We start from the raw sequence: 27,964 nt of genomic DNA, 5'->3' as shown, positions 1-27,964 counted from the left end.
CAGGCTCCCATGTTAGTATGGAGTAACATCTATCAGAACAGAGAGAGTGACTGACAGCTTTATAGACCTATGGATTTGGTTGATTCATACATTGAGCAATGTCAATGATTTCAGAGTAATTCACAAAGCTGAGACTGCAGTGATTTGACCTGGGGTCAGAATCCATCAAGACATAGTCCTACATATGTGGTAGGGGCTCTACCTATCCACAATGGTGCATGAAGGTGATACTTTAGTTTTTAACAGAGCTGCAGTGGAATATTTGGATAACACTGAATAATGTATTTTACCTTTATGGTTCATACCAGAACATTTCAGTTTTTGAGGACTGTATACTGTATTACTGAGCTCTCCAGCTTTCATTGCTTTTTATATTGGTTCATCTAATGCAACAGTGATCCTGATTCACTATATAAAAACGCCACCAGTCTTCCTACAACATGAAACTTCTATACAACGTTATTCCTGCAGAATTTACTTTGCGATTTAAACAAGGTCAACTCACCCTTAAATCGAGCACTTCTGGAGATGCTCACAATGAAATGACCCATGCCGTGCCTACTAATCATCTCTACCTTCTCTAGAAGGAGAGGATGGCACAATTCATTACTAACTAAAGGCAACTCATGAAGCATGTGGAACATGTTCTAATCCTTCCATCTGATTTATTATGCAAGAAATTACAGGTCATGAAACATGTCCTGTAATTCATGCTCATCACCACAGCAACGTACAGAACATTACCAAGTAACCTTTATAATACTGCTGTTATATGTACTCATTAAGTAAATGTCCTAAATTAAATTACAGATTCAGAAGATGTTTATCCTCCTCGGTGCAGACATTTATTCTTTACCTCCAGTTATTGAACACAATCTGGTTTGGAGCACGGACATCAGGATTTTGGAGCAGTAGAAAGAATATCAGTGAAGAAAACAATTAGTAAGTTAATGGAGTTTAGCAAATTACTGCTCTGCTAATTTATTTCTAAATCTGGGAAAGAAAACCTGGATTATATATATTACATATTCACTATTTTTGTTTCCAAAAGTCAAGAAAAGTAAAGTAAAAATACAAATGTATAACTTTAGCGACCATTTGAATTTTAGGAACGCTGGAGGACAACTAAATTATTTCAGTACATTTTCTTACGTCGGAATCCTCCTTAATCAAACATGAAAATTACTTATATTAAAACTTAATTTATATTTGATGTGTTTGATGAGCCAACAGGCCCTATATTAAAGACATCAATTTCCCAAACAAATCATTTGCCGACTAGGAGATACCATGATATTTCTTTATATGCAGAGAGCAATGAAATTAGAGGACATTGTTCATGTTTTATTTACTCACTCAATTCAAGTCATTGACTTGGAGCATAGATTTTATCATTAACATTGCAGCATTCTGAACAATTAACCAATAACTTATTGACAACCAAAGTTCGGTAAGAAAGTGCAGTTCACCCTCATCTAAAACATATCAATTTAGTTTTAAAAGCACGATGCACAAGAGTGTGAACACCTTCTGTGTTCTGCTTTTTCAATCACAGCAACTGCTGTGTGCTAACGACTAATGGGAGGAGCAAAACCACCAAGTAGCCAATCAGTGCACAAGCTCCTCACCAATCTGTAACAATCAGCAGCCACTTGGAGAGTGTTTCCTTTTTCATAATATAAAGTTACCAGTAACAATTCAATAGAACCTGCCACAAAAGCAATTTACTGATGCTAAATTCTATTTTAAAGCGATCCCATTCTCAGTTGTGGCCTGCATTCAAGCAGCGTAATCCCAACGATTGTGAGGCAAGTCAGGACAATGCATGGCTGGAGACACGGAACAGGTTATAAATGACATTAAGCCTCACCAAACAGAAAATAAGTGATGAGCGGAGAGGTATTGTGCTTGTTTGAAACTTCTACAACCAGCGGGAACCTGGCAAGTTTCTCACAATATACCGGTTGTACAGAAGAGGGGTCTGCGAATGGTCATCCATTATTCCTTTTCATAACTCTTGCACACTTGTTAAATCACAGGAGGGGGAAGTGACTTGAAAGCTGTTGAAATAATCTTACAACTCACCTTCTGTGTTCTTGCCGGATGGCACCAGCGGCCTAAGCGGGATGATTATGTGATCGGCACTCAGGCCTTCCTTGGAGTGATTTTCTGTAACATGTAACAGGAGCTCCGAGTGACTGGGAGAAAACAAGTTGCAGAGCTTACACATGTAGATCGTGCTCGACCCTAGGAAGCAAGAGCAAAAATAAAAATCATACATAGTCATAACATGTAATACTATATATTATCAACATACATCACTTAGTATAGCATGAATATTCATAACATGCTGAAATAAATAGTTTTATATGCAAAACTGATTGAGACGTTATAACTAATCAAATGTTCTTTCCCCTTTCTTAATAAATTATAATCCTTACATACAGCAAATAAAGGGGACTTGAAGATGAGGGGCCTGATTCATTAAGGATCTTAACTTGAGAAACTTCTTATTTCAGTCTCCTGGACAAAACCATGTTACAATGCAAGGGGTGCAAAAATAGTATTCTGTTTTGCACATAAGTTAAATACTGACTGTTTTTTAATGTAGCACACAAATATCAACTTTAAATTTCAGTGTACAAATAAGCTATCAGGTATTTGTGTGCTACATGAAAAAACAGTCAGTATTTAACTTATGTGCAAAACAGAATACTATTTTTGCACCCCTTGCATTGTAACATGGTTTTGTCCAGGAGACTGAAATAAGAAGTTTCTCAAGTTAAGATCCTTAATGAATCAGGCCCGAGATCTGGATCTCTGCCCTACAGAGCTCAATACATCCATATCTCAGCCGTAGCGCTCTACTGATGAGCTACGGCCAAAGCGCGATATGCTGTTTAAGCCCGAGCGGGACAGGTAAATTGGGGGTTCCCTGGGGACCACCCTATATGCTATACATGGGTAGAATATTCTTATAAGGGTTTACTAGCTGCAACTCTTCCTCCTTCCTAAGGTTGCTATTAATCCCCCTAGAACAATTACACTCTGATTGTCCACACTGAGGTCTTGTTTTATCCGTATGCCTCAACTAAATCCATCGTACAGTTTTTAAAATGTGTACAATTCCATATTATCGTTGATCTTCATTTAAAGTTTTAAATTAAACAGTATCAAGCCCCTATAAAAGTCATGCACTCTGTCCATGGTTGTGGAATAATTTAGGACTTTAAACTTCACGATTATCATTTGTTTTTGGTATGAGCCACCTCTAATGTTTTTGACCATTTAAATAAAATTGGGTAGAAGACTTGGCCCTACTGTAATTGCTTTTTTATGAGAAATGGTCTGTGCACTGAGGTGGGGGATACACTGGTAAGATATTTTGATTTGAAGAAGTCAATTGCCTTTTACAGAGTGCCTTTGGCTGTAAGAAACACAGTGAAAATAAAGTAAATAGCAAAGCACACATCATAATCATCATTTATTTATATGGTGCCAACATATTCTGTAGCACTTTACGATTGGGAACACAGTAATAGAACAATATTGGGTAACACAGACAGAGAGGTAAGAGGGCCCTGCCTGGAACCTTACAATCTATGGGACAATGGGCTTTGTTATATGAGGTTAAGTGCTACATATTGCACATTGATCCAGTCAGATTACAAGGGTAGAAAGTGCTTAGTGGGCTATACGATCCAATCACACAGCAATGTTGGTCCGGGGGGGGGGGGGGGGGTCAGAGAGTTTTTGTCTTGTGTGAACTGTGTAAAAGGTAGTAATAGGGTAACCTAGGATGCCTTAAGAGGATAGTTGAGGAATATTATAAGCTTGTCTGAAGAGGTGGGTTTTCAGAGAACGCTTGAAGGTTTGAAGACTAGAGGAAAGTCTTATTGTGTCAGGAAGAGCATTCCACAAAGTGGGTGCAGCTTAAAAATAGTCCTGGAACGGGAGCAGGAGTGCAGATGAAAGATGGAGATCTTGTGCAGAATGCAGGTGTTGAGTTAGGAGATATTTTGAGACAAGTGTAGAGATTGGTACGTTGGTGCAGTTTTATTGATGGCCACTCTGTGGCTCAGTGAGGTCAGTGCCTGGTGAATATTGGCGCACCACAGATTGGCTATATTCCCTGTGTATAGGTGTATTTTTACCCCTCCATGACCCGTCCACATGTTATAATTTTACCCTGTGTTTCTTTGTAGGAGATTCTTTGTACATTCTTCTGTACTGTACCAAACTTCAGAATTTATTTTTGCAGGACAAATTTAGCTTTCTTTTAGTGGCATAATGACATTTCTCTTCATATTTAGTGCTTTACAAGGATTAAAACATGTATACTTAACAAAAAGGTATACATTTCAATAACTTTAAAAAGTTACCCCAAAAATACCAAATATATTTATGTTAGTCTTTAAGTGCTTTGTTTTTACGTAACAAAGGTAACCCATCTCATGTCTCTCTTATTACCAGCCCCGATAGATTCAGTATAACCTGGAGCCGACACTTCAGCTACTGTTCAGAATACAATGGATCACTATGTGCTATAAGGCTTACAGATCTCCCTTGCAGCCCCTGGGGTATACACAGGATGGTGATTTTCCAACAAACTAAAGCTGGGTACACACTACAGAAATTTCGACCAACTTTTTATGCCGAGCGATTTTACATGCGTCCGATCACTCGGTCCATGGACTGCATACACACTAGCCTTGTTTAGGACGATAAAGGGAAGAGCGGATGTCCCTTTGACGACTTTTTACAGCCATGTTGTCGTGAGCAATGACTGTAATTTCGTACTCACTGTTGTGGATCGGTCGGAAGTTTATACACACTACACAGCGGAAACGAGATTGGAACGAAAATATTAAACGGTACAATCAACCAAATGAGGCGACAATCATCCATTTGGGCAGACTTTCGACCATCGTATCACTGTACACACTGACCCAACTTTTGAACGAGCGGTCGTATGTCGGCTGTTTGAGCCGATTATTGGACGAAAACAGTGTAGTGTGTACCCAGCTTAACCAACATGCCCACTAGCAATTCTACTGACTGGATCATCAACTGGGCAACACGATCATTATAGAACTGTACACATAGCAATACGAAGGCATTTGGCAGATATTGGCTTGTATATGACCGTTCTATACTCTCAACAGACGCAAACAGTTTAGGGAGACTTTGGAGAACAATAGGCTTCAAGACATGCTTACTGAACTTGGTTATAATACACTATTATTACATTTTAAATACACATACAAAGTCCAGAGAGTAAGAACTGATAGTCAGAATTGCATGCGGTATATACAAGAAGAGGAATTATACTGTGCATTTGGCAATAATGAAAAAAAAAAAACAGAGACATATCCGGAGACAAATCTTTAATACTTGAAACCATCCCTGGAAAATAAACTCAGGGATCGCTATTACACTGCCTGTTTTGGTGAATGCTCTCATGCCCCAAATATCATAAATACACTCCCATATGTCCTTATGCAAATACTATTCAATACATACTGTGGGTGTGATTCTTCCTAATACAGCGTTAATGATCCATAGGGGTTAATAGCCTTGTGTGAATGACTTCTATTTTCATTCATGTTAATAATAAATGCAGTGTGACCTGGATCTAATTTAGAGATTTAAAAAAACAAAACAAAAAGATTAATGAAGTTACACAGAATTAATTTGGGGGCGCAAGAATACTGTTCTTTGCATTTACATCTGTTATTGAGAAGACCAGATGCACATTTTTATCTCTTGTTATCCAGTCATTCAACAAGCAGAATAATTCAATTCGTTTCTCAACTGATTTCCTTCACTGTTCTGTTCTCATACAAAAACTACCCCCTCTCACCTTCAGCCCAAAACAAAATCTTTATCCTATTTACATAACTGCTACATGTATACAAATAGGACCTGCCAGTTCCCCATGAGACCGAGTTTACACACGTTTTCAGAGATGGCAGCTGGACAAAGATTTGCTTCCCTTATTAGAAAGTATATTCTCAACTTTTAAAGTAAACATAATCATATGTATTGAAATGGCCACCTTTATGGATCATTGTATGTGTGATGGACATAGCTGGAGAACTGGTTTTCCGATATCTACCAGCGAGATCACCCCAGGTCTTTCTAGAAAATAGATAGCACGTTATTTTACATGAGCCTAAAAGGGGGTCATCCGTTTTGGGACAACTCGTCTCTATTATTTGACTATGATTTCTGGACCAAGCAGCTTGTGAGTCCGAGCAGGAGAGAAGTTTCTTTGTCATAAAATTTCAATATGGACGTGGGGGCGTATGGAAGGTAGGGTGGTTCCTGATTGGATGGCTGTATGTCAGGTGCTGGATTCCAGCCCATAGTCAGTTGAAACGCACACATGGGCCAACAAGGACATCGCTCTTCTGCTCAGGACTGCAGAATGATCGGGTAACTGTGGGAGCTCCAGCTGAGGGATCATCCAAAATAGAGGCCTATTCAATTAGCCACAAGGTACATCATGCGTTGTGTTTACATGTGATGTTTAGGTAATGATCTTAGCTCACTTTGTACCCAAGTCATCAGTTTTGTATATAGGGTACAGTTTCTCTACATCCTCCCCCAAGTTGAGGGAGCATAAAAAAAAAAAAAGAAACAAGTAAAATTTTCCAATACTTCATTGTGCACTATAAACTGTCTTATGTCCCAGCTGTTCTACTTTAGACAGGATAGTTCCAATTTAAGGAACCCAGCCCTGCGCCTCGACGTGGACATCTCTATTGGTTCATAGTAGCCCCCGCTTACTGCTGCTTGGCACTTGGCAGTGGTGAGCGTTGGAATGAATGGCCATTTGAAGGGTATGAGGAATTATGACTCTGCCTCGTCCCCCTTTCACAGTCTGATTGAAAAAGCAGTAAAGTTGGACGTTACAGCTGAAAAGTGACAGGTTCTAATGAACATGAGTGAGAGCTGCCTGTTCAGCTCAGGTAGAGGAATACTTCATTTATAGACGGAACTGAAACAAAGACGCTTTTAGCAAAGTTGTCAAGACAAATAACAGACTTTTAGTTTAGTGTAGATTACAGGTAGGCAAATAGTGACTCTCCAGCTTTTGTAGAAATACAGGTCCCAGCACATAGCTGGTGAGTCACAAGCTGCCCAAGGCTAGGTACAGACTGGAGAGTCACAAGCTGCCCAAGGCTAGGTACAGACTGGAGAGTCACAAGCTGCCCAAGGCTAGGTACAGACTGGAGAGTCACAAGCTGCCCAAGGCTAGGTACAGACTGGAGAGTCACAAGCTGCCCAAGGCTAGGTACAGACTGGAGAGTCACAAGCTGCCCAAGGCTAGGTACAGACTGGAGAGTCACAAGCTGCCCAAGGCTAGGTACAGACTGGAGAGTCACAAGCTGCCCAAGGCTAGGTACAGACTGGAGAGTCACAAGCTGCCCAAGGCTAAGTACAGACTGGAGAGTCACAAGCTGCCCAAGGCTAGGTACAGACTGGAGAGTCACAAGCTGCCCAAGGCTAGGTACAGACTGGAGAGTCACAAGCTGCCCAAGGCTAGGTACAGACTGGAGAGTCACAAGCTGCCCAAGGCTAGGTACAGACTGGAGAGTCACAAGCTGCCCAAGGCTAGGTACAGACTGGAGAGTCACAAGCTGCCCAAGGCTAGGTACAGACTGGAGAGTCACAAGCTGCCCAAGGCTAGGTACAGACTGGAGAGTCACAAGCTGCCCAAGGCTAAGTACAGACTGGAGAGTCACAAGCTGCCCAAGGCTAGGTACAGACTGGAGAGTCACAAGCTGCCCAAGGCTAGGTACAGACTGGAGAGTCACAAGCTGCCCAAGGCTAGGTACAGACTGGAGAGTCACAAGCTGCCCAAGGCTAGGTACAGACTGGAGAGTCACAAGCTGCCCAAGGCTAGGTACAGACTGGAGAGTCACAAGCTGCCCAAGGCTAGGTACAGACTGGAGAGTCACAAGCTGCCCAAGGCTAGGTACAGACTGGAGAGTCACAAGCTGCCCAAGGCTAGGTACAGACTGGAGAGTCACAAGCTGCCCAAGGCTAGGTACAGACTGGAGAATTTTCCGACCAATGCGTTTGCACCTACGACTGAAGGTCCAATCGGTCGGGCGATTCATGCACACACACTAGACACGTTTTAAACAGCCATATTGGCGTCTTAAAAGATTTTGCTTTCATATACACTAATACGACATATGGGGTACCTGCAGCGATATTATGAAGAAAATAAAGGGCTGAAAATAACCGGCAAAAACTTCCCCCCAAACTCAGTTTCAGGTGTTTAATTATGAAAGCAGACATATCCAAACCACATCTTTAGTATTTCACATTTATTTGCCTTTCTTCTAAATTGGAAGGACAAAGGTGTATAATTATGCAAGCAGAAATTTGCTATAGACACATGTAAATAGTACACAGCTACTATTGCTTTTCCGTTAAAAGCACATAATTGCCATTTGATTGACGCGCGGACACCGCACCACGTGGGAGAGATGGAGACATCAGAAACCTACACACTCCCCAAAAGGAGTCGCAGTTTGAGTAACTGTCAGCAGTTGGTCGTGGAATCGGTCGTGAATTCATACACACTACATGATCAGAAGGTGATTGGAACGAGATTACTGAACAGGACGACCAACCAAATGAAACGAGGACCAGCTCTTTGGAACGATTGTCTTTCATCATGTAAGTATACACACTAACGCCATACGGTTGTATATCGGCTGATTGACCCGATGATTGGCTGAAAAATCTCCAGTGTGTACCTAGCCTAAGCCTAGTGTACAGAGAACTCACATCAGTCCCTGTAAGCTACCAGTATGTTTTTGGAGTGTGGGAGGAAACCCACGCAAACACGGGGAGAACATACAAACTCTTCACAGATAAGGCCATGGTCGGGAATTGAACTCATGACCCCAGTGCTGTAAGGCAGAAGTGCTAACCACTACACCACCGTGCAATTTAAATCTGCTAGCTCCTAACTTTGAGAAATTTTTCCATGCCCATTTTAAACTAATGTGATCCCCCAGTGCATTAAATTATGTAAAAAAAAAAAAGAGAAAACAGTATATTACATATATAGTTATTGGTGAGATCATACACTTATACAAGATCTGAAATACAACATGAGTAGGTGAGCAATATATTGTAGATTAAGGGAGGGATATTTGTTCCTTAACGATACATAACAAAATACAGTCTCCTTTCTATACATGCGCCGGGGGATCACATTACAAATCATTAACATGGACCCCACCAATAAGCAGTTCATTTCACTGAAGCATCCTTTGTAGCTGGTAGCAAACATTATTATTCAACCCTCCAACATATTCTTGAAATGGAATCTACACTACACCAGAAACAGTTTTATTTCCACAATATTCCCATGCTATTAGCAAACCAGCTCCTGGGCGCTTTGAAAGCGCAGTTCTAATATAGGACACCATAATGCAGAATAAATTACCATGTGTTTCATGCTAGCGCGGAGATTTTTCATTTGAATGATACTGACTGCAAATTGAACTGGAATTTCATCTTCTATTTGAGCACTAACCGGATTTCAGAGGGACTAGACATCAATACATTGTGACATGAAGGCTGTTTCAAATTGATGTCAATTACAGGCGGAACGTAATGTGGAACAGGAGGTGGTGAGAGACCTCATACACATTACCTCTGCGGACAGGGCAATTTCTCACCTTACTAATATCCCATGTACTGGAAAAGGACGTGTAACGCCATTACTGTCCCCTTGAAAAGATTGAAATATAAAGAAAATATATACATTGTATTACATTTGTAAATAATTGACAGAACGGATCAGATTTGTGCTTTATGTATTCATTTTGTATCTATGTACTGTGAGATTTTTCTTGTACTATTTTTAAACATGTGTAACATTTGCTATGTGTGAAATTGTACTAGTATGTCACGGTTTTACTTAGCACACTGCCTTTTAGATATGTTGTTTAGGTATTTAAAGCTGCAATTTAATGTAAAAATTAAGCATTTTTTTTTTTTAAACATGAATCACTATGGCAGAAACCTTGGTATTTACCATCAGTCCTTTGTTTTTGTTTTTTCAGGCTGCTATTAATGATTTAAGAATTCTGTAGGGTTTGCACAGTATTATGCAGCCACCATGGCAACCACAGTCACATGGTATATGATACAGAGAGCAGTGAGGCTTTGGAATGACCCTCTGAGCTCAATCTCCTCAGTGCACTGTAAAATTATCCCCCTCTTTCTCCCACGCTTTGTTTTCACATGACATGCTGAGAGCTGTGATCGTGCGCGTGTGTAACTGGCAGCCATGCTTTCCGGAGAGATTTTGAAAAGGAGATAATGATTGAAGGGCAGCTAAGAAAAATGACTAGCAGATGCTTGCTTTAAAATTACTTAACTTGCATTTAAAGTAAAAAAAATGCCTATGCGGGATTACTGCTTTAAAAGGGGAACCAATGAGCTGAATTATCTATTAACCTTCGCTCCTACCTACTAGTAGAACGGGGACATGTGGTGTTCAGACTTGAAAATTCAGAATAAAATAGATTATGACTCCAATCCACCCAAACCATGGGCAAATATTTGGGGCTAAAATAGCATTCCTTTTTCACAGCAAAGCTACGCATGTCTCAAAAAAAAAAAAAAAAAAATCAGGACTGTTGGTAGGTTATAAATTACCACCCCTCCCTGGACTTAAACTATCACCAGGACCCATACCTTAAAGTAGTGCAAAACAAAGGCAAATAGATAAAATAAAAGTCTTTCCCCAAACCCCTTCTGCTACCCATTCCCGCGTCACCCAATCTGCGGGGTACTAGTGCATTTTTCATACATATATATGTAATAATGCGTGGGTGTCACACAGAATGAGACCCATTAAATAGCCTCCACGCCCACAGTATTTGATTGTTCATCATGAAACCTTTTGACCCTTTCTCCTATTACAAGAATTTGTGAACATAGGTGCTATACCTAGGTGTACCATCAGGAGGGGGATGTTTCTATTTGAACATTTGCAAGTTCCAATTGGACAGGGACTTATGTGAATGTCAAATATGGTCTGTACAGCGCTACTGAATTGGTGGCGCTATATAAATAAATGGTGATGATTATGATATTCGGTGTTGTGCGGAAAAAAATGACTTCTCACAGCAAATTTATATTTTACAAGTAGCATCTGTGCCAAATTTAGCATATGAAAATGTATATTTCGTGCTACAGACTCTTTAAATGCAAAGTAACTTCTAAGGTTATTTCCACACGGGTGTTTTAATTACCACAATATGAAATCTTTGCTTGAAGCTAATATTTCAGGCAGTCTCTATGTACGAAGGAGGCTGAAGTTACCGGGGTCATCATAAGAGTGGGAGCGAGGAAGGGATTATTCATAGCAACACCTATGTACGGTCACAGTTCAAGCTGCTGTCACCCAGCTCACTCATAGCTATAGTGATATGTGATCCCCCCCACGCACTTCGCAATTCCCAAGCCCTTGACAGACCAAAAAAGCAACAAGCAGCTTTATTAATGTGTGGGAAGTTTTACTTTGACCGAGTTAGCCGTACACCAGCCGCTGCTCACGTGTTATTACATAAAAATAAAGAAATAATACTTTCCATTTAAACATAGAGAGGAATATTCAGCAAGATTTGTCATTTGTGAAACAAACACAGTTACCAACAATACATACTTGAAGATAAAGAGTGACTACATGCATTCTTTGCTAAGAAAAGGCTTAGAAATCCAAACGCAGCAGTAGGACCAATCAACCCCAAATATCAGACACACATACACATTTGCTGCAACATAAATCTTTCAAACGAGGTTCCCCTCTCCCCCTCCACAGATAAAACTCTGCAGAAGTTCCTAAGATTGATCTGCGAGTTCTCAGCATTTGCAGTGAAGTCTTTTGTACCTCTCACAGTTGCTACATAATAGGTGTTATTAAACCAAATACGTTATTGCCTTTCTGCAGTTACCCTACATGCAAATAATTCCTGCGTCTCAATACATCCCAGCGTGAAAGCAAATCCCAACAAACCACATCTCGCTAATCGAGGAAAACAACTTTGTTTTGATAAACCGCAGAACAAGCTAATTACTGTAACACTTTCAGCTACTTTCCTAGATAAACACGTTTAGATTTTAGGAAGAAAAATGTCAACGAAATAAAAAAGAGAGAGACTAAAACAATAAAACACATTAAAAATGACAAAAAAACCTAAACAATGTAGCTTTAATATATTTATTTTGAAATTGTTCCGTTTGTAGTCATGACTTGGTCATTTATCTTTTTATCATACAAAACCCCATGACATGCTTTGAATATAATGTTGTCACAATATGCTGAATGTTTAAATGGATCCCCAGCTTGACAGTTGTCAACACGGCCACCCACGCGTTAAAAACACTGACCGGTTCTACAGCATGGGCACGGCCCCCCTCGTCTACAGCAAGAGCCAACACAGACGTCTCTGCGCCTGACTGAATTTGCCGATTGTGCAGGCGCTGCAATCAAGAAAAGAAGAACGTCCAAGTGGAAGAGGGACTATATCAAGTAAAGTGGCTGGAACAGCCAAGTCATTTTATTTAGGTACATTAGACCACGTTTACTGATGTGGTTCTGTGTATATTAAAAGGCAAATATCCCCTATAATTGGATAATGCTTACATGAAGCCTCTAGTCCAGTGTTGGACAACCAGGGGCCCTCCGAGCCTTCATCTCATGACCCCCAGGCGCCAATTTATATCATTGCAAACGTACAGATTTGTGATAATCTATAATATAAATGTCTAGTGGCGTGTGTTAGTCTGTGTGTGTGTGTGTGAAAAAAATAAAACCAAGCTGCAGCGCCACCTGCTGGGCGGAGTTATACACTGACCTACTAAATTCTTAGTGTGTGTGGGAAAAAAAATTCAGAAAGGGCTGAAATTTGGTATGCTAAGATGTTTTTAATTTGTTAATTTAATTTGTTGTTAAAAGTGTTTATAAAGATTTTAAAAAAAAAATATATATATATTTCTTGAAGGAGAAGTGACAGTTGGGAGTGATTGGTGGTTGCCGGGGGTAACAGTGGGGAGTGGTTGGTGGTTGCCGGGGGTGACAGTGGGGAGTGGTTGGTGGTTGAGGCCTGGGCTATGGCCCAAATGCATGACAAGAACCTTTTTAACACCTTAAGTAGCTTGATTTGACTAGAATGCATGAGTATCATGCACGGGTTAACTTGTGTGTTATATTTCTGTATTAGAAATGTACTGATTTCTGACAATAGCAAATGCTGGAGAAAATTTGTTTTATAACTTCTGAGACAGTATGTCATGACTTGGTTTTGTAACTTTTCTAAAGGAAATCGCAATTTGGCTAATTAGACCATTTTCATCTGTGAATGTCCAACACTTGTATGCACACAGTAGGGGGTAGTTACATGTTATCATGTCTTGTTAAAGAGACAGGAGACCTCTGAACAATATAGACAGCAAGTTTTAGGAAATCACAGATTGATGTGAATTTTGCAAGTTAAATTGTATTAAATGCAAGATTAGAGAATATATTATATCCTGATATTAAACATTCAATGTAAAATCTCAGACATTATGGTGCCAGCTAAGACAGGGCCTGGGTTACCTTCTGCCAGGCTAGGGCTTCAAAACTGTTTGACCGTGTTATGTATCATTCCATCTGTAACTTCTGGAAAATCACCAGTACCTCAAACTAGCGTGTAAAAGTCCTTATAAGGTCTCTTGAGCATTAAGGCATCACTGCTTAAAGATTCTGCCTGCGACTATTGCCTGCTGTATCCTGTGACCAACAGATGAAAGCTTACACTATAATCCGTTCCCCGGCTCTCCTGTGTTGAACCCAGCTTCTCTGTGTTAACGCTCTGCCCGCAATCCAGCAGCCCTGATCCATAGTAAGCGATCAGGAGGCACAAGCCAGCCCACAGCAAAGAGACATTACAACAGCTATACCAGCAAATACACGAGTAGGTTGTCTCAAATACTTGCGCTTCGTCGCTCCATAGGGTGTCACTGGTCGGCGAAGTAGGGGGTGAAGCCGCGTCCCGAGCCGTATGAAGCAGCTATGTTCCAATGCTGCTGCTGTAGAGAAGTGAGCTGGTGTGCGTTCTGGAAGTAATCGCTATTGTCCAACGCCTTTTGTCACGGATTGGTGACTTTCTCAAGGCTTGTGCTATTATTCGATTGTATCTTGGCCACATATATATGTAATGCATGCCTGGCTGTGATTGGTTAGGAATATATGAAGTTTCGGGGTCTGCACTGGAAAAGTTATAGCATTGTCGTCCATAATAGAGTGACAATAATTTTCTACATTGGATGATATATTATAAATTTTAAAAACTATATGATCTATCATTCTGCAGTGTGTTTGATAGACCAATACACCAAAGTGAAAGGTTCCATGTACTTTATTGGATCCGTTAAGAATACTCCTGTCTAAAATGACTTCTATTGGTGTCTAATAGTTTTAGATGGTGGGACTTCATATTATTCTAATTATCTAAGTGAAGGGAGGGATGGAGGGTTCACAGACTGAACCATAACTTTGTTCATAATAAGGTGGTAAGTCATGTGGGGCCCATCAAAGAATCTATGGTGTGATTATGTCTGTGTACTCCTGTGTACTGTGTTATTAAGATTTTTGTGTCTCACCCCATTGACCGGCGGCAGGGAGATAAACTTCGCGGACCAGGTACTCTACAGGACTTGAGATTCTCCAGTATTTTCACGCTGGATACTGCCTCTGAGCTCTCGGTAAGCCTAGCGTAGGGATTACTAACAGAAGCAATGATCCCTATGCATAGCGAATAACTCAGCTGACAGAGAACAGGGAAAGTTACATCATATGTTTTGAGCAATGGCTCTTTTAGACTGAGGGGGGGAACGCTTGACCAAACTGCACAGTTATTAACAGACTACAATCATGTTTCTTCCAACATCACTCCTCTAATAACTGTTGTAGAAAAACAACGCACACTGACTCGCTGAGATGTGAAACAATGCAATTAACTCAAGTGCTAAACTTTTCACATAAGGAATAAATTAAATGTGAAAATTGGTGGCTGCTGGAGAGAAGCGAAGAAAATTACTACAGTAAACAGATTTATGGTGCTGCCAATCTGACCTGTTCTGAGAGTTTCGGAACGGAGAAAACACTTCAAGCGCTGTGCACAGGTTTAAAGGTTTGGACTCCAGTTTACTGCTATCCATTAGGTATTTAGGACTAGGGATATTTTATGTGCATTTTGTTCAGCAGAAAGTTTGACACAAACACAAGTAAACGCTGAGATTTATACCAATGTAGAAGGCAAAAAAAGTATCTTAATCAAGTTTAACCCGTTTAAACACTAAAACCCTGTTTAACACAAACAAATCAGCGTTATCGAGTTAAGACAAACAAAAACTTCAGATTAGTGTTAATGAAGGAAGAAAATATATAGAAGACAGTGAGCACTTGGGGAAGTAGGGTGGAGGAAAATTAAACTGGGCTGCCCAGATTTGAAAACACTTCTTGAGCAAACCTCCATGTAATGCTAGAGTAAGATTCAACCTCTGTAATATCCCCCATTGTTACATAATGTCAGTGTCATGTTTGACAACTAGAAGAGGAGCCGACAGTGGATTTCTGGGCATAAGATTTAAACTGTCCTGGCTGCAGGTGTGTCATGACTGCAACACCTGATTGATCAGGGGCCGCAACCAATCTCCACTCTGAGCCACATTTGCTCCTCTTGTTTCAGCTGGGCCCTCTTCCACTTAGAATGTAAGCTCTCTAAAGAGTAGGGTCCTCAATACCCTTTGTGTGACTGTCTGCATTTATTTTGTCTGCCTTGTATGTCCTTGTTTTATGTATGTCCTGTTTTCAGTACTGTACAGCGCTGCGGAGCACTATAGCGTCTTACAAATCTACAATAATAATGGTAATCTACTGAGCTACTCATTCAGATGTACACATGTACGATATTCGGTGCATGGTGGGAAAGGTTAAAGCATACGGGACAGATTCACTAAGGAGCGTACCTGGCGATTTTTTGCGCATAATGTACAATTACCCTGCGCATGCCCAGAACCATACGCCCCAAATGACCTTCAAGCTCAAAGGACACTTACAACGGGGTAGGGATGACCTTAGTCAATGTACATTAAGGGCGTGCCAAACTTGAGCGCACGCTCATTCATCCAATTCAACCTCTGGGCATCTCGGGTTTGTGATTTGCAGCCATATCTCTTGCACCAGCTACAGGTCTGGTCTAAGTGCTGATTACTAGTGATAATGGCTGTGTATACTGCTGTAACAGATATAAGCAGCTGTAAAAAATATTTTAGGTACAGTAAACATTAATAACATCCTAATAAATGTTTTCACGTGAAAAAAAATAAAATAAACTTTTTTTTTAATGTTTTGTCATTAATGATTATTATTAACAGGTACATTATGGGATAGATTTTTTTTCTGTGCATTCTTTTGTGACTTTATATTCCACATACGTATTAGACGTATCCTGCAGTGTATTATCTGCTAGCGCTGAGCAGATCTAGACCCCTATTCATCACCACACGTATCTTCACATCCGCTCCTTGTTGAATACAGATGTGCTTATACCCGTTTCACGGGCATTTTTTATTTTTTTTAAACGCACATTACATTTGTTTATGCATTCTTTGATGAATTTTTCCATTCTGTTCCTAGGTCATGTTCTCACAGTCCGATTTGAAACAACTTGTTCACAGAACAGACAGCATGCACTCCTCTACATCAAATAGAGTCTCTACAATAGGCACAAGGAAGCTCTTAGTGAGAGCATGTTTGTGACTGGTAGAGGAGTCCCCTTTGAAGTAGAGTAAGGGGGGGGTACTTGGTTAGCAAGATAAGTCTGACACCAGCGTTCATGAGGTCTAAGAGAGGACTTGAACTGGAAATCCTAAACAATGGAGGAAAAACACATAAACTAAACATGGTGTAAAAAAGTACATCATCATCAATTTATATAGCGCCACTAATTCCGCAGCGCTGTACAGAGAACTCATTCACATCAGTCCCTGCCCCATTGGAGCTTACAGTCTAAATTCCCTAATATAGACACACACACACAGACACACAGAGAGGGAGAGACTAAGGTCAACTTTGATAGCAGTCAATTAACCTACCAGTATGTTTGTGGAGTATGGGAGGAAACCAGAGCACCCGGAGGAAACCCATTCAAACACGGGGAGAACATACAAACTCCACACAGATAAAGCCATGGTCGGGAATCAAACTCATGACCCCAGCAATGTGAGGCAGAAGTGCTAACCACTAGGCCATTGAAATGCAATCGTGTTTGGCTAAACATTACACTAACTGATCTTATTTAAAATATCAGGTTTTAAAATAAATGAAAAACTAATAAAAAAAAATACATAGTAGACAGGTAGAAGGCCAGAAAAATAGAGGGAGCTTCAGTTGTATGAAGAATGAAATGGGTTAATAGGTTGCAGAAAAGACACTGCATGTTCATGGCAACAAGGCCATTTATAGCACTTCTGATAGGACAGCCTTGTCACTTTGAAATATGTTGGGTGGCTAAAACCATACCATTATTTATTTTGGACATGTTTATTGTTTTTCTAAGCAGAGATGCACAATTCTAAAGTATACATATCCACTTTACATTGTGATAGATACAGGAACAATGCAAGATAAACCGATACAATGTATCTCAGGTATCGCGTAGAGAGTTAATTATGCAGGTTTATGTTCCAAGCAATATCGCCAAGCAGAAAGCAGAATCAGAATCGACTAGCGCCATCTTGTGTCCAAACAGGAGAGGTGCACTTGTTTAGGATATGAATATTACATTGCAGTGTGTATTGGTACTAAACTGTATAGCCCAGGGGCTCAGTTAACCCAATTAACCCTGAGATATGTGAGAAATTCATGAAGATGGTTTCTGTTCTCTGCCAGCTGAGTACTCAGTTATGTTTGTGTCCTTATAACCTGCTGCAAACTAACACGCTGTCCAATCCGATGTAGAACGCGCTGGGTTGAGCTGAGAGCGATCTTAACAAAATGAAGAGCTCGCCAGGACATCGCGACCTTATATCAGACACCTATTATTTTTACTCTGAGATCCAGCAGAGATAATTTTACAAACAGTGAAATCTCATTAATCAGTACAGCAGAGCTGTAGGCAGTCTTTGCCTCTGGCACTTTTGTCATAATTCATGGATTTCTTAAATCATCTATCTAGAGACCTCTTAGCATGGCTTCTCTTTGTGATGCAACAAACAAAACGTAAACAGAAAGTAAACAAGTGACCTCTACATTGCAGTACAAAAACCATGCAGTATTTAGATTTTAATTGCTACGTAACATTAAAGTCACACTTGCAATTCACTGGCAGAATGATTTGCAGCAAACAGACCCTATGCCTCATTTATGTTCTCCCCCTTTTTCCAGAAGGCACGAGATGAGACAAGGGGGTCTTCATACCAGCGGTGGGTAAGACAGTAAAGCTCATTGAGAATACTAAATTAATCCTCTAAGTGCGCTGGTTTCCTCCCTCAATTAACTGGCTTATTACTAAATCATAGCTCCCAACCATCCTGATATTGGCGGGACAAAGTGATTCGCAGGCTGTAAAAGGGGTGGGCTTGACCAATAATGGGTGGAGTTTTGCCCAATTTTGTGCATTTGTGTGTGGCGTTTGATGGAATGGGAGAGGGGCGTATTTTGTACCGATTTTGCGATTCTAGCTGTCAGGAGGTCTGCTGTATTGGGAAATTAAATCTTTAGCTTCACGGGGCAGGGAGCAATGTGAATGAATAAAAAAATATTCTCTGTAAAGGGCTGCATAAAAAAAGGAAATCACGCTACAGACATGATAAACACATATTTTGGAGTTGGATTAATATTCAGTTTATCAGTTTGTTATTAGAAACTAATAACGCCTCAGGTATGTCACTATTTTTTAGACCTTTGATAGGCTGCATTAGTGCATTTTTTTGTAAGTAAAAAGGTGCTGGAACTCACATCACGTAGTCAATCACTGTACACACCCCCACACACGTCAGGTGTGTAACGAAACATAAAGGTCGCCGCCCGCAGTAAGCTCTCAGCGCGCGACCACACAACCAATCACAAGCTGAGCAGCGCCACAAGCCGATCAGTGCCATCACAACCAGCGCGGACAAAGTACGCATGCCCCGCTTTAGTGATTTTGCCGCCGACCTGCTACGCTCGACAGGGCAATTCAAGTCCACGTGGACCAAACACCAAATGTTCCAAAGATACTTTTAAAACTTGGAAAATCCGTTGAAAAAAGGTGCCGGAACTCAGTTCTGGTCAGTTCTATGACAAAAAAAAACATTGGGCGGCATTGTTATGCACATTTTTCAGTCCACAAATTGTCCCTCTGTCGTGTGTAGATATCACTTTAACAATGCACATCAATGACCGGAAACAACAATGCAAATATACCCAGTCAGAAGCGTATTATAACGTTATAGCTCCTAAACATCTTCACAACATAAAAAGTCATAATAAATCTATTTAGTAATAGGTCTATATATAGGGCGGTATCCGCTGTGAAAATTACTCTGCTGATCTATCAGCACAAATGTAAATTAAAACTGTATCATTACAGAAATAAAGAGCCCTAGAGAAGATGAAACTTGATGTTCCTTAAGCACCCTCTAGTGGCAACACATGGGTACAGCTGTATGTAATAACTTGTACCGAACAACAGACAAGGAAATCAATGTTTTTCTTATAATCATTTTAGACACCGACAGTAAATAATAATACAAGAGATTAGAAAAAGATAAAAGGTTCACAGTGGTAGTTTACACATGACTATTTACAGATTGTGTATGTATGTATGTCTGATTTAGGAACTTTCTACGCAATAAACAAAAACAGCAACACATTTTGTCGGGTCTGACCCTTGCACCATATTTCTCTGAGACCTCTCACTCTTCCTCCTACCAGACTTGAGCTGAAATAATCTTTCATCTGATATAACAACATTGATTCGGTCAATCTCAACAATCGATGCTGCTGTTGGCAGAGAGTGTAAATTGGTTTTGCTAGTAGATATGTACCTACGACTGGCGTCTAGTTACATAACTGTGTAATTAAAAGAAGATGCCGGCTGTGTTATGATGCCCACGGGTACAGGGTACGGTAACTTATTATATGCACATCTACATGGGAAACCTCCTCTGATCACACAGATATTTTGCAGCTTTGATATTTAACAACCTGAAAATGAGTTACATCAAATAAATCTTCTCTTACATACTTGTGTGTCTAGCTGTAAAAGTTAATTTAATACTGTCATATTGACCTCCTTGGTACTTTGCCATGTATATACTCAATCTAACACATATTTTACACTCCGCATAAGCTAAAAAAAAAAACATCTGTGAGAACATGAGTCTTATATCAGCCAGTTACACATTTTTTTTAGGATTCCTTAAATTCCAGCTGGTGATTTATAAGTATACGACTTCCTGTATATAAGTATCTGTTCATTCATATAATTTATACACATGGGATTGGCTGGAGGTCGGAGTCATGAAGTTTTGCAGCCATGGCGTAGGGTGAAAGGAAGTAGTGAGGTTGACTATCCCCGTCCCCTCAGGTCCATAACACAGTGAATTATAAAAGTCGCACAGAAATACGGGAGAATTACAAAATATATCTGAATTTAATTAAGGCAAGGTAACAAGAGGACAGTTGTGGAGGTTACATGTAAACACAAATACCAGTTACAGTGAATTCCATTTCCCCTTATAGCAGTACCACCGAGAGATCACAGAGCTTAATATTTAGTCAGGGGCTCGGTTTGAAATACTTTACATCCTAAAGCCAAATTCTGGATAAACGAGACATCCAGCATTGATACAACCCCTTAAAGTGTCCTTAGATCCTTAGGAAGGGTTTTATCTACTGCTGCATATCTCAAACAAACGGCACGTATGATCCACCTGGTAACGAAAGTTCGTCTTACTCTTTGGCCTATGTACCTTCTTTGATAATGAATGAGAAGCCATACTTGCTTTCTCTGGGAAGCTGTAGTCTATAAGTAATGAAGAATGAATCTTCTCATGTCAAAGCTAAGAAGAGTTCATTCTTATTCAGATTTGTAATTTGTTAAAAACGAAGGTACCACTACTTTTTGGGATCTGTGAAAATCTGAGATGATAGAAACTAGGACCCAACTTAAAAATGATGAGATAATGGTGAGATAAGGCCTGTATTTCGCCTGTCTTCCTCTAGGAATAGCCGAGGACTGCTTTCAGTATTCAGTGCTTTAATCCTTTGTCCATCACTGCTTGTAAAGAGTCCACTAGTATATAATGTTAGGGTTATTTGGGAGATAATTCTTTCCTTTGATGAAGAATAAAGGATACAACAAACTGCTCAAGGAGTAGAGCAATTACCTTTTCAGAAAGCCCTTTATTTCTTAGGACGCGTTATTAAACATCCATGCCATAAAGCCCAGTTTTTTCAGCACGAGCCCACAATAATCTCTACCGCTAATCGGCACCGCAGTCCTCAAAATTCTTGTTAGCATGGCAAGGAAGCAGGAGGGGATACAAAAGGAAATATTGTCCACTATCGTGCAAGCAGGTGTACTGCAATTGGAGCATCCATGGGACTAAGTAAATAGAATAATAAGTCTCTTTGTAGATGACACAGATATCTTCAGGGTAGACACACAGGAGGGGTAAAACTAATGATGGAAGATCTAGGTAAACTAGAGGAATGGTCAAGAGTGTGGAAACTACAATTTAATGCCAAAAAATGCAAACTATGCAGTTGGATCTCAAAAACTCAAAGGCTTAATATAGTATTAATGGCACTATAATGGTAACTACTGAGGAGGAAAGGGATCCCAGATTCACTATCTTAGATGACTTAAGGTAGGTAAGCAATGTAACAAAGTAATGAGGAAGGCAAGTCAGATGCTTGGTTGTATAGGGAGAGGAATCAGTAGCAGAAAGAAAGAAGTAATAATGACACTGTATAGGTCATTGGTACGGTGTTCAGTTCTGGAGGCCAAATCTCCAGAAGTGTGGTATATGTAAAATATAATATATATATATATATATATATATATATATATATATATATATATATACACATATACACGAGAGACTGTACTAAGAAGGGCAACTAAAATGGTGCATGGGCTACAACACAGATCTTGCCCGGAAAGACTAAAAGATCTTAATATGTATAGTTAGATTTCAATACAAGTCGGTGCTTTTTATACAGATTTGGACACGGTATCACAGGATAAGTAAGCCTACTTGAGGTCAGAGCTATTATTAGAATCAGGATGCAATTTGTTTACCTTAACATGGATTTACTTCCAAGAGATTGTAAGCTTGCGAGCAGGGCCTTCTCACCTCTTTGTCTGTTTTACACAGTTTGTTTATTAGTTTACTATGTTTGTCCCCAATTGTAAAGCGCAACGGAATATGTTGGCGCTATATAAATAAATGATGATGATTTACATGCAATGCAAAACTAAAAATATTTGCACTTCTCTGTGATATCCTAAAACTTCCTTTGATTTCCTACATTTTATTTTGGACACAAAAAAATGTAATAACAAGTCTAATTAACCTTCCTGTGCCTTCAGGTGCTGGACCCTCACACATCAGAAGATCTAATTAACATGAGATTAACATGGGTCCTTTCTTCAGACTGCTGCAGAATACACATTCCCAAAGAAAGTCACAAAACCCCAAACAAGCAATTTACTCATATCACAGTACACAAAAGATTTCCTCCACAAAGGCTTTCTGTATCAGATATACACCTTAGAAATCATGCATTTCCTCTAGCAAGATTAAAACAACTTTCTTCCCCTGGTCTCAGAAATAAAGAATTTTCTTTTATCAACATACCCACAATAGATTTAACCATAAGTTATTTATAAGTGATCCCATCACAGGCTATAATTGTGCAGGAATGCAAATCCACTATACAACCTTCCATACATAAGAACTCCTCATATGTTGCTGGCCATTTTTTACATCCAATGTGGGTAGATCCACTCAATATAGGGTCTCCATAGAATCAGAACCCTCTTTGACTCTCTGTATCATCTACATATGTTCCAATTTAAGGTACTTTAGTGGTATTCTCTGAGGTATTCTGTTTTGGGTACGGATCTAAATTATATATATATATATATATATATATATATATATATATATATATATATATATATATATATATATATATATATATATATATACACACACACACACACACACACACACGGCTAAGTGGTTAGCACTTCTGCCTTACAATACTGGGGTCATGAGTTCAATTCCCGACCATGGCCTTATCAGTGAGGAGTTTGTATGTTCTCCCCGTGTTTGCGTGAGTTTCCTCCCACACTCCAAAAAAACATACTGGTAGGTTAATTGGCTGCTAACAAATTGACCCTAGTGTGTGTGTGTGTGTGTGTGTGTGTTAGGGAATTTAGACTGTAAGCTCCAATGGGGCAGGGGCGGATGTGAATGAGCTCTCTGTAAAGCGCTGCGGAATCAGTGGCGCTATATAAATAAAGGGTGATGATTATATCTATCATCATCATCAACATCCTTTATTTATATAGCGCCACTGATTCTGCAGCGCTGCACAGAGAACTTGTTGAAAGAGTCAATAAAAACTATTGTAAAAATAGGGTTTGAGGTTACCATAGGTTAAAAATGGGCAGACTAGATAAACCAAGTGGTTCTCATCTGTCGTTGAATTCTATGTTTATATGTCCCCCTCTCCCCTTTTTTGTTTGGGGTGGGGTGGAGGTTATGGCTAGCAGAACTATATCAGGTACATTCCATCCTTCTGTTCCAGAAAACTTCATGATTCAGACACCATTCTCCTGGGTTTTATATTTGCATCTTCTGGAATACACACATACGTTCAATTCCCCCTCCTTTATGTGACATGTTAATAATCACATTATGGTCTGTTCCCCTCAGCAGAAGAATTTTGAAGTGAGCTTTATTGGCTGAGGGCTTCTAATCCCCCTGTATTTTTGGACAGGCTATGGTAATCATATTGTTTGAAAGAATTTATAAATTCTTGGACCAGATAAATTCCTCCGAGGCAGTTTAAGTCTTCCACACTGCTAGCATCTCCTTGAAATATCATTCCTTTCACATATGCATCCTTGGCTGCTGGCATCCGTAGAGAAGACTGGGCTCTTTAGAATCCATGGAACTCCTTCCTTTGCCAGACTGCTTCCTGACTTACGCAAGTCAGTATTTGATCCACCTAGACAAAATCATGAGCTACTGGATCACTGTTCATTATAAACCTTCAAGTTTGCTTCCTGAAACAAGCTCGTGCCCAATTCACTGCAGGATTGTGTGCTGTCGCCTCCCTCTATGCTGCATCTGGAAGAAGAAAGGTTTATCCGAGCTAAAGACGTCTGTCGGTCAGCAGATGTAACTGTTACTCTATCTAGAATTTCCCAAAATATTTTTACTTTTACAAGTGATCAAATTTGAAAATACTTCTCCAACCTGTTGGTTAAGGCTGTTCCTCCCATTTCATGTAACTAAGAAATTATCCAGATAAGAGATGAACAGGGTTTTCTAATGGGCTCCTGCCTCTGCCACCATCTTCATAAAGAACCTTGGAACGGCCAACCATCCATATGGTAGAAATGAAAACTTCAGATGTGTCATAGTGGAACCCACTCTCGGGACTTTTTGACCTTTTTTTTTTCCCAACAAGACATGCTCCGATGGTGACATTTGGAGAACACATAAGACATAATGCATTATCAGATTTTGAACTGATTTCTCTAGGACAGACTGTTCCGTAGTTGTCAAGAATGATGGAGCAGGATAATTCTCCATCTCCAGCCTGCACCCTTCTATGATTATTTCTAAAATTATTCTACAAAAATCGAGCTTATACGCCAACTAGAGCTCTCGCATCATTGCTGGCTCAATTTCTGCCCTCCTTCAGCACTGAAAATACGGTATATTTCCTGATCTCGAGGTCCATAGACATCTGACCTAAAGGTTGAGGCTCTTTTACCTCCTTATATTCACACTAAAAGCTAATCAATGTTTTCCACTGGGAAAAGAAACTCGTGCCTGCTCTTCTGAAGATAAGGAATCTTCCCCTTCGTTAATTCCTTCATTCCTCTGGTCTTGTTCCTCAAATTCATCTTCTTCAGAATCTGAGGAACTACCTTCGAATGTCCCAGCAGATGCTAATAACCTGTGAGATTTACACATGGGGGTAAATGTATCAAGCTGAGAGTTTTCTGGCGGGTTTGAAAAGTGGAGATGTTGCCTATAGCAACCAATCAGATTCTAGCTATCATTTTGTATAATGTACTAAAATAAATGATAACTAGAATCTGATTGGTTTTTCAAACCCGCCGGAAAACTATCAGTTTGATACATTTACCCCATGGAGTCTGATGAGGCATTGACCGCTGTCTAGATGGTATCCGGTAGCTAAAAGTTTGTGGGTGGAAATATTCTTTATAAAAAAATAGAATTATAACAATATTCTACCGAAAGAGATTATCTAAATAAGAAATAAAAAGGTAACATGCAGGCACTAAATAAAATGCACTACTACTCAGGGTGTACTTGACCTAATGCAAAATTATGGAGTTTCTCATGTCTTGAAACTGTAAAACAGCTTTGAATAATAAGTGGTTACAAAGGAACTGACCCTAGGTCGATGAGTGAGCTCCATTCCCACTAGCAGTAGAATCTCTTTGCGAGCAGGGTCTTAAACTTCTTAATATAGTTACTTTAGGGATAATTTTGTTGACGGCAAAGCCCACTAGATTCTATTACAACAGTGCGTTTCCAGCGGCAGATTTACTAACATTTTGAAAAGAACATATGTATATTACAGATGTATTGGAAAAGGTTGGGTACATCTTGTCAAATTGCATGCTTTGCATGCATAAGTCTCTAAGTGACTAAAGCCAACACAACCTCTGCAGGGTACAGAAACAAATGACATTTCTGTACATTTTAACACACAATTATGGAGGTTAACAGATTGCAAAATGAAATAAAATGGTGAATACGTTGTGTGCAAACGTTGGGCACCCTTCCAGTCATTACGCAGCAACATCTCCTTTGGGGGTAAGAATACAGATTAAAAAAAAAAAAAAAATATGACAGCTTTACAATGTTTCCAGCCAAGAATCTTTCTATTTTTCCTTTTGGGAATTGTTCCCACTGTTCCTTGCAGGATTCTTCTAGTTCTGAAATATTGTTAGATTTTCTAGCATGTTTTAGATTTCCCCAAAGAATTTAGAGAATAATGAAGTCTGGGATTGTGAAGGCCGTTCCAAAATCGTAATCTTTCATGCCTGTAAGTACTTTATGGTTGATTTTGAGGTATATTTTGGATCGTTGTGTTGCTGAGACGTCCAACCTTATTCCAATACCAATTTCTAAGCTGACTTTTGGACATTAGCTTCTAGAATTTGTTGACATCTGATTGAATCCATTCACTCCTTTCCACCCAGACAATATTACCTACGCCAATAGCTGCCAAATAACCAGAAAGCATAGCAGATCCAAACTCATGCTTCAGGATTGGCAAAGTGTTCTTCTCTTCAAATGTGTCACCTGTTTCTCCACATAGATAATCTGTGGTTATTGCCAAAACGTTAACATTCTTGTCCAATCAGCGCACAACAAGTTTGTTGTTTTTGTAGTGCTCTACAAATTAAATAATCAACTAGATGGAATCACATAAAATACATTTTTTAATTAGCATAACGTAGGATTGGTATCAAAACCAAACAAACATACTAGGTACTGATATAGGAAACTGGAATAAAATTGTATAGCAGTGTTTGTAATAAGCATTAAGATTCCATAGCTGTATTAGCATAGACAGAGTTACTGTGTCTTTAACTATTGAAAACAGGCAGTGTGCCACCGAAAAGAAGGAAAAGTTATGGACGTCTCGAACCAAGGATTGAAGAAATAGGCAACAGTCAAGCAGCGAGAGAGAGAGAGAGAGAAGATGGGGAAAGAGTAGAACAGAGGCAGAGAGGAAGTGCAGAGTGCATAGAGAAGGGGAGAAATGCGATGAAGAGCAATTTGGGGATGGCAGTGAGGAGGGGTAAGCGAGAGGGGGGGGGGAAGATAAGTAAGAAATGGCATAAAAAGAGGGTGAGAAGTAGTCACCAGAGGGGGTGATAAGTGAGAGAAAAACTGTTGAAAGGGAAAATTAGTGTAATAATTAAGATACACAGAAACATTAAAAAAAGTGAGAACAGGGAAAGATAAAAAAACATAAAAAGAAAAAAAAAAAAAAGATATTAAAAAGGGAAATAAAGTGATTTAAGTAGATTCCCGAGGACAAGGAGTAGAAACTAAGATTATTAGGCAGGAGAAACAAGAAGAAATTGATAAAATGTCTGGCTACTGAAAACAATAGCAGAGCAACAGTCAGGGACCTCCACACTAATCTATGTATTCTTTTGCAGACTTCAGACAATGACTTTCATGATGAGGTCATCTGGTGACATCTTCTATGCAGATCCTTTATATGTAATCAACTCTGGTGTCAGCTAAACCTTACTACAGGTCCTTTGCGTGAATTAAGTTTTGTGCTTCGCACATCTGAACAGTTTACGATTAGATCTATCCAGATTATCCAGCCTTTACTCCAACAGTTCCCCATAACTTCCACGTCTTAATGATGTTCTAACTGTTGAAATTCAAAGCCAGAAGGCAATCATTCTTTGTTTTAAAGTCCTCAGACTGCTGCTATGTTACTGATAGTAGGCACAACTTCCTGAGTGGTTAGATGGGTCGTGATATTAAAATGTATTAAGGCCTAACGAGTCAATTAGGATTTGAGGCCTCAAAAAAAAAAAAAAAAAAATATCAACTGAAAGTGTCCATTTTATTTTTTTCA

The 27,964-nt window shown here is 39.6% G+C and overlaps 1 protein-coding gene across 1 annotated transcript in view; it reads right to left on the bottom strand.

Moving 5' to 3' along the window:
* Positions 1 to 27,964, bottom strand: part of ZFAT (zinc finger and AT-hook domain containing) — a 109,536-nt gene that overhangs the window by 77,731 nt on the left and 3,841 nt on the right. Inside the window, 1 exon segment of the mRNA XM_075211684.1 lies at positions 2,086 to 2,247. Coding sequence (XP_075067785.1) covers positions 2,086 to 2,247 — 162 coding nt within the window.

This window comes from Mixophyes fleayi, chromosome 5, assembly GCF_038048845.1.
Source record: "Mixophyes fleayi isolate aMixFle1 chromosome 5, aMixFle1.hap1, whole genome shotgun sequence".
Lineage (NCBI taxonomy): Eukaryota > Metazoa > Chordata > Amphibia > Anura > Limnodynastidae > Mixophyes > Mixophyes fleayi.
This window is presented reverse-complemented; position numbering and strand designations above follow the sequence as displayed.